Source organism: Nyctibius grandis, chromosome 16, assembly GCF_013368605.1.
Source record: "Nyctibius grandis isolate bNycGra1 chromosome 16, bNycGra1.pri, whole genome shotgun sequence".
In the NCBI taxonomy this organism is placed as follows: domain Eukaryota; kingdom Metazoa; phylum Chordata; class Aves; order Nyctibiiformes; family Nyctibiidae; genus Nyctibius; species Nyctibius grandis.
This window is the reverse complement of record NC_090673.1, coordinates 6891442-6902293: the sequence shown is the minus strand read 5'-3', so window position 1 is coordinate 6902293 and position 10852 is coordinate 6891442. Positions and strand designations below refer to the sequence as shown.

The 10852-nt window shown below is 50.5% G+C and overlaps 2 protein-coding genes across 2 annotated transcripts; one reads left to right on the top strand and one right to left on the bottom strand.

Moving 5' to 3' along the window:
- Window positions 1-1893: 1893 nt before the first annotated feature.
- Window positions 1894-2556, bottom strand: CDC26 (cell division cycle 26). Its single transcript, XM_068413792.1, has 2 exons — window positions 2407-2556; window positions 1894-2319 (listed from the first exon to the last, which is right to left on the bottom strand). Exons 1-2 carry the CDS (start codon window positions 2485-2487, stop codon window positions 2143-2145), a joined length of 258 nt encoding a protein of 85 aa, XP_068269893.1. The 5' UTR covers window positions 2488-2556; the 3' UTR covers window positions 1894-2142.
- Window positions 2557-2744: 188 nt separating this feature from the next.
- On the top strand, window positions 2745-10622 carry PRPF4 (pre-mRNA splicing tri-snRNP complex factor PRPF4). The gene is made up of 14 exons (XM_068413791.1): window positions 2745-2864; window positions 3569-3746; window positions 3957-4143; window positions 4341-4428; window positions 5214-5293; window positions 5561-5654; window positions 6602-6696; window positions 7019-7077; window positions 7724-7847; window positions 8411-8500; window positions 8809-8931; window positions 9089-9196; window positions 9285-9403; window positions 9584-10622. Exons 1-14 carry the CDS (start codon window positions 2793-2795, stop codon window positions 9775-9777), a joined length of 1611 nt encoding a protein of 536 aa, XP_068269892.1. The 5' UTR covers window positions 2745-2792; the 3' UTR covers window positions 9778-10622.
- The last annotated feature ends 230 nt before the right edge of the window (window positions 10623-10852 follow it).

Below are 10852 nucleotides of genomic sequence, written 5' to 3'. Positions count from 1 at the left end.
GATGTGTGTTTTGGAGGCAATCCTCGATGCGGAGCCTGGAGCTAAAGTAGAGGCTGGCAGCTCTTACTGCAGCATTCAGAAAGTGACGCCAAGAGCGAGTGCCCGCTTTTATTAGCAAGAGGCCCTGCAGCCATGGAACGCTGGCCTGGCCTTCCCCAGCCCCTTTCCGCTGGCTGAGTGTCCATCTCCAGGGGGCTGGGAGTGAGGAGCAGCATCCTCTGGGCCCCCCCTGCCCACCGGTGATAAGCCGTGAAGCTGCTGGAAGGCGAATGCGGGAAGGCACTGACGCATGAGTCGCCGTTTGTTTCAGTCCAGTTACACTTTGCAGAGCGTGGGGAAAGCTGAGATGGAGAGAGGAATCCGTGCCTCCTGGATCTGCTTTCCCCTACAGAGGAAGGAATTGAAGGACAAGAGTTTTAGGGAGCTGTAATAATGAGCCCCCTCGGTGCATGGAAGGTGTCTGTGTGCAGCGAGGAATCCCGGTCTCCCTCCCAGAGTTTTACTCTAGATTGTATTCATCCATACCAGAGAAATGAGGGGCCAGGTTTGTTTTTCTTCCCCTGTGCAACCGAAGGATGTCTGGAACCTCCTAAGATGTTTCCCTGTCAGAGCTGGGGCACGCTGGGAATGCCTGAATAGCAGAGCAATCCCTGATCGTTTTATGTGGTGTTAGACAGCAAAAGCAGTGACCAGACTGTGGTTCTTTGCAGTTTGATAGTTCGAAAAGTTTCAAGTTCTGTACCTTTCCCCAGCCTGACCTGAAATGTGATGCATTTACAACACTCAAAGCATAAATTTAACAAGTTTGGTGTGGAGCATTGCTTGGGACACTGAAAAAATACAACTGATCGCTGTGCTGGAAGATGGCAGAAAACAGTCCCGGCCCGGAGCAGAGCGAGCCTCCAGTCCCACCTCTGCGTTCCCTGCGGGTGTCCTGGTGCAGGCCCCAGGGCTGCTGGCACCCTGCTCGGCCGCCCTCCCAGGGAACAGTTTCTTAAACACCCACAAGCTGCTTATGTTTTTAGAAGTTGCTTCCTTCAGGTCACCTGCCTGCACACTAGACTCCTCCTTTTCGGGGCTCTGCATTATCTCACCTTTCACTACGTGCCCAGCCAGCTGACGGGGGTAGAATCACCGTTATAAATTCAGGTACGTGCTGGTTAGTGTGTCAGAAATCAACCCACCTTTCTGCTTTTTATGTGACACCATCTATAAGGAAATAGTTGGTGACCTTTGATCCGAGCAACAAACATTGCTGGCAGCTACCTGCAACTCCATCTCAGGGTGACGCACCAGTGCAGCTGGGGTGACAAACCAGTGCAGCTGGGGTGACGCACTCCCCAGTGCTGAATGGAAGTGAGACGGAGAAGCGTAAAGGAAAAACTGCTGAATCAGAAGATACAGGATATTATTCCACGTCCGTGTGCCTGGTATGTTCTACTGCGTCCAGCCGTTCCCTGCTAAGGGCCCAACCCACATCCCAGCTGTGACTCTGAGAAGCAGCTGTACAGCCACCGCTGTGAGATGTCTGGGATGAGCTGATTTTAACAGACCTGGGGGCTTCTTTCCTGGCCTCAGAAAATGAGAGAGCAGCGTCTAGAAGTGTTGCCTGTTGCACCCAGAGTTGTGACACCCGCTGCCTTTATTCACACAGGCTTGTAAAACACTGACCAGATGCTCTCCAGCATCTTCTCCTCAGCAGGGTCACCAGCTTGTAGGGCTAAAGGTTTAAATGAACACATCCCAGTGATGCCATTTTTAAGATTACTAAATCAAAGCATCCCCAGATCCTTTGACGAGGAAGTGCTTTACCTCCTTGCCGTCTTGGGAAACACCGGTGGTCTTGGTGTTTCCATCCCTGCCTGTGTGGTCTCCACAGCCATTTAAAGCAGCTTGTGTGATTTTTTTTCTTTTTTAAAAAAGACATTTATTTAAAACAAAACACTTGGCCAAGGGGCATTCACAGACGTGTTACCCAAACTTAAAAAACAAAACAAAACCAAAACAAAACAACAGCAAAGCCGAGGGTGGGGGAGAGGCCCGGCTCGCCAGCCCCAGGGCCGCTCCCGGCCGGCGCGGGGGGCTGCCGGCTGCCCAGGCGCCGCGTCCCGCTCAGCCGGGGGTCCCGGGCCGCCCCCGCCGCTAGAACTCGAAGGTGCCGAAGTGGGCGGCGCGGCCGCCGGCCTTGGGCTGCGGTTTGTAGCCGATGCGGTCGTTGATGATCTGCTCCCGGCTCTTGTGGTCGGCGCCCAGCGCGATGGCCGCCTCCTCACCGGCCGCCGCCGCCACCTCCGCCTCCTCCCGCTGCTTCTTGCGGCTCTGCGGGGCAAAGGGGCCGCGTTAGGGCGCTGCCGGGCGGGGGGAGGCGGACCCGCCGGGGGCGGCCGCGGCCGGCCCCGCTCGCACCTCCAGGTCCTTCCGGATGCTCTCGAACTCCTCGATGTCGTCCAGCTTCAGCTCCAGCCGCGTCGGCTTCCGCCGCAGCATCGCGACCCGCCGCCGCTCCGCCTCAGCCGCCGCCGGCGAGGGCCCAGCCCGCCCCGCCCGCGCCTCCCGGCATGCCCTGCTCGCGGAGCCACACCTCCCGGCATGCTCCGCGCGTCCTGCCGCTACTGGGCACCGCGCCTCCCGGCATGCCCCGCGCTCCCCGCCGCGACCGGATGCTGTGCTTCCCGTCGTGCCTCGCGTCCCCCGGAAGCGGTTGTGAGGCGGCGGGGCCTGTACGCGGTTCGTCGCGGTTCGTCTCGGTTCGTCTCGTCTCGGCTTGTCTCGTCTCCCGGTTCGCGGCCGCCATGGCCTCCCCGCGGGCACCGGCGGCTCGCGGCGGCGCCCGCCCTGCCGTGCGGGCCCCCGCGCCTGCGGAGGTGGGTGTCTGGGGAGGGGGGCGGTTCCGGGCCCATTACCCGCACGGGGGTGGTACCGACACGCGGGCCCGGAGGAGTGGGGAGAGACCGCAGGCTGGCGCGGGCGCTCGCGTTTGCTTTGGGGCGTGTGTGGGTTTGGCTGCGGTGTGGGGAGGCCCCGCCGTGCCGTCGGTGACACCGGAGCCATTCAAAGGGCCGTGGCCGGAGCGCTTACGTGTTCTCACGCGTTTTTACAGAATCCTTTGATTTTTCTTGGAAAGGGTGTTGTAACGCTGCTCTTGTGGGAGGAGGGAGCTGGTCACCTTCCATCTCCCTGTGCTTTGCAGTGAGGGCGCCGAGAGCTGGTGGTCAGCGTCGCTTGTGCCGTCTTTGGGGCTTGTTCAGCAAGATTAGGAAAAGCTTCATGTTCTGAGGGGTTTTTTTTAAATCAAAAAAACAGCCTTAAAAAATGAGGTGCAAGCAGATAATAAACAGAAAACAACACAGTTTAATTTAAGCAAATTATTTAATGTGGCATTTACTTTTGATCTTTGCACTTGGGGCGTAGCCTTGTCCAAGATTAACACCTCACGTACAACTCCGGGGTCTCTTCATGATGTACGTACGAACTTTCCCTAACAGAGCAGGGCTTTCTTGCACGGCCAAGCTGTTTGTTTTCTCCTTTTTAACCAAAACACACTTAAAATTCTGCATTTACCTTCCAGGCCACAAAGAGCAAGCCCGCAGAAGAGAGCGATGCTCCTCCACCCAAGAAAGCCCCCATCTTTTATGGCAGTTTGGAAGAGAAGGAAAGGGAGCGTCTGGCCAAAGGAGAATCGGGGATGCTGGGAAAAGAGGGGATGAAAGCTGCGCTTGAGGCTGGCAACATCAACATAAGCAGCGGTGAGAATGTTTAACAACCTTTTTTTTTTTTTGCCTTTTGCTCTGGAATGTGACACTTTCATAAGTCTCTGATCAACTTTGAGCGTAATTGAAAATAAAAACCGTGAGACCGTTGCCTGGACTGTTGGCTCTTTGTTTGGATCTTCCTCTTAGAGAGGGATCTCTCGTGCAACCATTGTTTTCGACCTGATTGTTTCATTTTTTGTTCAGGTGAGGTCTTTGATCTCGAAGACCACATGAGCGAGCGGCAGGCAGAAGTGCTGGCTGAGTTTGAGCGCAGGAAGAGAGCCCGGCAGATCAACGTGTCCACTGACGACTCGGAAGTGAAAGCCTGTTTGCGAGCGCTCGGGGAGCCCATCACGCTCTTTGGAGAAGGTCCTGCAGAAAGGAGGGAGAGGTGCTGTGTATGCCCTGAGTGTTGCAAACAGGGAACACTCAGTTTATTAAATTCCTGACATTTTCCTTGTAGCTGGGGTGCAGTGAGTGCCGGCAGTCAGCAAGAACGCTGAGGAAGAAAGAATGGCAGACAGTGATTATTTGTCAGGTTAGCAGAGAATTCACTGAGTGAATATGCCTTGATGTGTTTCTTTCCAGATTAAGAAATATCCTGTCAGTGGTTGGCACAGACGCATTAAAAAAGACGAGGAAAGATGATGACAGGTCTAGAAAATCCAAAGAAGAGGTAATGGTCTCTCTTGTTCCCTCAGTCCCGATAGGTGTGATATCCTTTGAGATGCCTTACTTGGATGGTCTCTGCTATGTCCAGGACTCTTGGTTTTGGTCAGTCTGTGGATTCTCATGTCATCCCTTCGTGCTCCTTCTGTGTTGCCCATTTTAGCAAAACTGTGGCAACATGTTGTCTAAATCGGGAGCGTTCAGCCTGCCTTGCACTGCAGGCCAAATTCCGTGCTGCGTACGGCATATAAAACAGGAGATCAGATGTTATTTAGTGTAGTGAGTCCTTTATTGTTGTTTGTCCTCATACTTGGGAAGGAAAAAACAGGTTCCTGCTACTGCATCTGTTTCTGCCTTTGATCTTTCTTTCTTTCTGCTTCTCCTTTCTCTTTTCTGAGTCCATTTTTTCCTTATTTTTGGGGGTTGGTGTAAGAAGTGAGGACAATTTCTGCAGCTCTGGGCTTTCTTTTTCCTGGGTGATGTGTAGGGACGGAGGGAGCTGTACGTCATTAAGTAAAAATGAATTAGTGTCCAATTGGAATATTCTTGAGTGAAATGGGAGCACGTCAGGATCTGATCTATAGGGCAGAGAGTTTGACTTGTCTCCTGTAATGCCTTTTTCTAGGCCTTACAGTTATGCAAAATGCCCTTAAAAAGAGACCTTAACACAGCAAGCTTTAAAAGAAGATGCTGTGGTGGCACTTACGTGTGAAGAGGAGATCATCTAAGGTAACTGAAGGGAAGAGCAGTATCACATTAGCTTTTTCTTTGGTTTTGTTCTTTTTCTTACAGTATCAGCAAACCTGGTACCACGAAGGACCACGCAGTCTGAAAACAGCGAGGCTGTGGCTTGCTAACTACTCACTCCCCAGGTGAGATAAAACAGCACAAATGAAGGAGGGAGATGCAACCTTTGGTAAAATCTAGCAGCTGATCCCAGTGTGGGCAGTGCAGGAAATCTGAGGTCAAAGGTATGGGGAACATACACTGGTAGGCAAGTCCAGGGAGCTTAGAGCTTGAGTTCTCAGTGACTGACTCTACCACTAACCCAGTTTAGGGGAGAAGAGGGAAAGGCCTGTTTCCAGCAGCAGGGTAGGGAAAATGTAGGGGCTTGTTACTCCCACCTTTGCTCTTCACAGGGCAGTGAAGCGGCTAGAAGAAGCCCGGCTGCTCAAAGAGATTCCAGAGGCAACCAGGACATCGCAGAGACAGGAGCTACACAAATCCTTGCGAGTAGGTTTGGCATATGCTCAGCTGCTGCTTTTACAACGTTTTGCTGATCCTACAAAGAGATCATGAAGAGATCAGCTGCCCAGAGGTGCTCTCCAGAGGCATGTAGTTTTCTGCACTGTCACCTGTTGGAAAGCTCTGCTTTTTCTCTCTCCTTGTGGGATGCATAAAGCATGTTCTAACTCTTCATTCATTCAAAGTACATTCAGAGATGTACTTTTAATTGTCCCCTTGCGTGGCAGAGGGATGAAGAGACATCCCTGCATTGCCTTGCCACTTGCCTGTGAAGCTAAAGGGATTTATTCCTGGCTTTGTCACAGGTTTAGCTGGCAAGGAAGTTCCTCTTCCTGTACAGTGGTCACTAGTGCATAAAACCAAGGGAAATAATAACCAACATAGTAATGCAAAACTTGTTTTAGATGACTCCAAGATGCCTTTTTTGAGCATGTTAATTCACATTGCCAGCTTAAGTGAACAGAGAGGCTCAAGCACACAGTGTGCTGCCACTTTAATCCTGTTTACACCCAGAGACATTAGCTGCCAGAGGATTTGCTTCTCCCTAAGCTCACCACACTGCCTGCCCAGCTCTGTCTGGTTGCATTCATTGGATGAGTTGTAGGAAGAGGCCAAAACCACAGTAAGTTCTCTGTCAAAACCGTAGCTGCAAAGCAGGCCTGTGGGGTTATTGGTGGCAAGTACCGTAGGTGGCACGTTGAGAGCTGAGCTGTGCCCCAGGGCTGTGCCAGCTTACATCAGTCAGGCTGGCTTGGTGGCCCTCCTGCTTGCAGCTGGAGTGGCTCTGAGGCAGCTCCTCCCTTTGAAAGTAACTTTCCAAAGGCCTCTGCCTCCTCCTGCATACATTTGCCTCCTTCACTTCAGTCTTTGGCTGGGGCTTTCTCTAGGTTGTTTGTACTTTACTCATTTATTGTTTTCTTTGTGCTTGGTTACAGTCCTTGAATAACTTCTGCAGTCAGATTGGAGATGATCGCCCGCTGTCCTACTGCCACTTCAGCCCCAATTCCAAACTCCTCGCTACAGCCTGTTGGTAAGTTTTCTTTTACAGCACTTGCTGTGGGGGCTGGGAGAGCACAGCAGGAGTGAAGGGGGACGTTATTGGAGGCCTGTGAATTGTGAGAGTTCAGAAATGCTTTTTCTTCCTAATCTGAACTCTCTCTTTACTTTTGTTTTAGAGCTTAGCAGAGATTTCAGTCTGAGTCCACTAGTCGCTGTGGCTGGTTGCCCAAAGTGTAGTGGTGGTCTAGCCATTGCAGAGCGCCCCCGGGGTGGTTTTGCAGCTCCATGTTTGATCTCTACAAGAACTTTCTTCATTCATGTCTACACTGATGTCTGTTTCTTGTCTTCAACAGGAGCGGATTGTGCAAGCTCTGGTCCGTGCCTGACTGCAACCTTGTTCACACCTTACGAGGTAGAGAGCGAATTTCACTGAGACTCTTTGCTTAGTTCTGCTGTTCCTCTCTGGGTTGAGTTCCCATATCTGAATTACTTTGTGACTCAAAATGTAGTGTTCTTCGGGCAGATTTATTCTAATGAGAGCATCACTCAGGCTTGTGGAGCATGGGCACTAGTCAGGTAATCGAGGAAGTTCTGACCTTTCTCTTACAGCTAAGACCCAAGTTTGCTGTTGCTGTTTCTGTTTCTGAATGGTGTTTTGTTTTGTTTCAAAACCTGGTTCGAATTATTTTAAGCCAAATACCAGAATATTTGGCCAGGCCACTTAACAGCAGTGAGGTTCTTTGAACAGTGGTCGCAACTTTGACTAAATACAAATGTGAGGACAAATGTCTTGATTCCCATGTTGAGTTTTCACTGCATTCTGAGGTTACAAACCTTGGCGCTTGATACTCTCAAGTGGGTGCTGCTGGAAGTGCAGTTTAGCTGTTTGCAGGACGGATCTGTCTGGTGGTTACAATGTAGCTTCACCCAATGTGAGAGGACACAGTGTTAATGTTCACTGGTACCTGGCTAATTAGTAACAAAGAAATGCTGCTTTTCTGAAAATTTTGCCAAGATCATGTGTCAGACCATGAATTTTGATTTTCGTTTCTCTTAAGGACATAACACCAATGTAGGAGCAGTAGTCTTCCATCCCAAAGCCACGGTCTCCCTAGACAAGAAGGACGTTAGCCTGGCCTCCTGTGCAGCTGATGGTTCTGTTAAACTCTGGAGCCTTGAAAGGTCAGAATGAGACCGGACGTGCACAGCTGCAGCATTGTTATTATGGGGTTTATTTTGTGTTATTAAACATTGGACATTTACCATCCTCTTGCAAATATAACCCTTTCTTGTAGTTATACCAGTGTAATTCCTGGCCTCAGTATGTGCCACCTTCTTCAGCAGGAAAAGAGATCACCCTGATTAGGGGAATCGAGGTGAGGGGAAATCATCTGAAAAGAATCAAGTTAGAATTGCTGCTGTGCATTGGTAAACTGCTTTGGGTGATGGATGGAAGATTTGCAGATTGTTTCATTCTAACCTTTCATTTAGGAGAAAATTTGCCCTCTTGGATATTAAGAAATGAACTTTATAACCAATGTGAGTGTGGATAAAGGGGTTACACTTAGAGCTTTAGCTGTGTGAACAGAAGGCAGAATTGAGAGTCGTTTGTTAAAACTCTGATGTTCCTGTCTGGCTTGTGTTTAATTATCAGCTCTCTTGCTGTGATCATGATGTTTGCAAAGGCCTGGCTAGAGCCAGCCACCTCTGACCAGTGTCCAATGATTTTTGTTTCTGTTTTTCAGTGATGAGCCAGTGGCAGATATTGAAGGACACAGCATGAGAGTGGCACGTGTGATGTGGCACCCGTCTGGGAGGTTCCTGGGTACGACCTGGTACGGAGATTTGGTTGTTTGCTTTAAGACATGACCATTAGCTGTCTAGCTGGTAGCCCAGTGGGTACCACTGCTTGTCTGCAGAGGAGCCCAGCATGGGCAAGGGTTGGCCCTTCTTGACAACAGCTGGGCCGTTGCAATGTTAATAACAGCGAGTCATTGGGATTCCTGAAAGACCTCCTTTCTCTGCCCCTCATGTGAGACCCTGCTGGTCTCCATCTGGAAATAAAATGCCCACAGAGTCAGGGAAATATCCTGTTACTCTCCTTGGAGATACCTTTAGTCGGACAAATGCTTTGTTTCTACAGCTACGATCACTCGTGGCGCTTGTGGGACTTGGAAGCTCAGGAAGAGATTCTCCATCAGGAGGGGCACAGCAAAGGCGTCTACGACATTGCCTTTCATACGGATGGGTCTCTCGCCGGGACTGGGTGAGTTTACTTTGCGTCAGGACAGGGTGTGAAATACTATCAAGGTTTTGTTGCTGACTGATGCCAAGTGCCCCGGCGATTTCTGCTGCTGAGGCTGAGCGTACTCGGGCAGTTGCTGAAGCCTGTGGTGGTTGATGCTCGGGTTTTCTCTTCCTAGCGGACTGGATGCTTTTGGCCGGGTGTGGGACTTGCGCACAGGACGCTGTATCATGTTTCTAGAAGGCCACCTGAAGGAGATCTACGGGGTTAACTTCTCCCCAAATGGGTAAGAAAAGAACTTGCATGGTTTACCTGGGAGCTCTGAGTACAAACCCCAGCTCCCAACAACACATTCTTCCTCCACCCTTTGGCAGATACCACGTCGCAACTGGCAGCGGTGACAATACTTGCAAGGTGTGGGACCTCCGCCAGAGGAAGTGCATCTACACCATTCCTGCCCACCAGAACCTAGTGACCGGGGTGAAATTTGAACGTAAGTACCTCCTGTCTGATGTTCCTTATCCCTGCTTCTCCTCAGCTGAGGTGGCAGGGGATGGGGCGACTCAAAAACACACCTTCGGGTCAAGAAGGCCCATACTGGTTAGCAGAGATGATTTGTTATGTTTTTATTTGCAAATCTCACTTCTCCCTTTTTTCTCACCCTCCACTGCAGCCAATCACGGTAACTTCCTGCTCACGGGTGCTTACGACAACACCGCAAAGATCTGGACTCACCCCGGCTGGTCCCCTCTGAAGACGCTGGCTGGTCATGAGGGCAAGGTGATGGGACTGGATATCTCCCTCGACGGCCAGCTGATAGCGACCTGCTCCTACGACAGAACCTTCAAGCTGTGGACAGCGGAGTAGCTCAGAGGTGCTGCTGCTGAACTGCAACAGAGAGGTTAATGGCTTTCAACTAAGACTTGCTTTTTTATATTAAAGTTAAAAAAGGAATCAGCTATTGCACCATGTATTACACAGCCGTTGTCACTGGCTGGTCTTGGGTTGAGGTGGTTTGGAAGCACCTGTGTTTGCCAGGACTTGGTGGGAGTTAAATCTTGGGTGATGTTTTTCCACTTAGGATGTTTTTATCCTGCAGACACTGCTTTCTGCTGTAATTTGGAGATGATCCATCTGCTCCCACCCTCCCAAGTCAGGCTCACAGCTTTTCTCTAGTCTGATTTAAACGTTTGTAGGTAGCCACACACCAGCTCAGGTATGGTGTGATGTTCAGCTGCTGTCAATACCATTCTTACCTTCCCTTTTCCAGGAGCCTTTGGTAGGAGTCTGTGGCTTCAGACTTGATTGTATTCAAAGAAATTAAAACTAGCTGTCAGAGTTAGAGGAACATGGTACCCTGCTTCCCCTGGCTCTGCAAAGGTAGTCTCTGTGAACATGGAGGTCTGCATCCCCTTCGTATTCCCTCACAGCAGAGGTGAAAGGCCAGGGAAATTTTTCTTTTCCATGTACTGTTCTCATGGCCTAGCTCCTGGAGCGCTCCCATGAACTGGGTGTCTCAAATCCACATAGGCATCTGCTGGTTAAGTTTTTGCTGTGTCTCACCTGGGATATACGAAGAAGGCTCTTTCAGTGTAGGATTGTCTTGTTTTAACTGACACTGGGGGGAGCTTTCTTATTGTTTATTCCTTAAATTGAGGTTTTGCAAATGTCGTGTTCTGGAAAATCAAAACATGTTTTGAATGTGTGCTGTGGCCTCTGTGTCTGACTAAGGAATGGAGAAATGACAGGTACTTTACCACACACAGTTTGATTTCTGTCTGCTTTCTCACTTGGGTGAAACTTTGGACACCAGCATTTACACTCACATGGTTCCTGTGGTATAAATCCCAGCGCAGGGTTTCTGTCGCCCCGTGTTCAGCTCCACTCAGCTGCAGCAAGGGCAGGAGGCTGAGCGTTCCCTGCCCTGGGCCGTGGCACCCTT

Bases quoted from the DNA above. Each gene is read 5' to 3' on its own strand.
- CDC26 (XM_068413792.1), bottom strand. From the start codon at position 2,487: ATGCTGCGGCGGAAGCCGACGCGGCTGGAGCTGAAGCTGGACGACATC. The intron at 2,320-2,406 runs GTGCGAGCGGGG...TTTGCCCCGCAG, and splicing joins GCATCCGGAAGGACCTGGAG to AGCCGCAAGAAGCAGCGGGA.
- PRPF4 (XM_068413791.1), top strand. From the start codon at position 2,793: ATGGCCTCCCCGCGGGCACCGGCGGCTCGCGGCGGCGCCCGCCCTGCC. The intron at 7,078-7,723 runs GTAGAGAGCGAA...GTTTCTCTTAAG, and splicing joins CCTTGTTCACACCTTACGAG to GACATAACACCAATGTAGGA. The intron at 9,197-9,284 runs GTAAGAAAAGAA...ACCCTTTGGCAG, and splicing joins GTTAACTTCTCCCCAAATGG to ATACCACGTCGCAACTGGCA.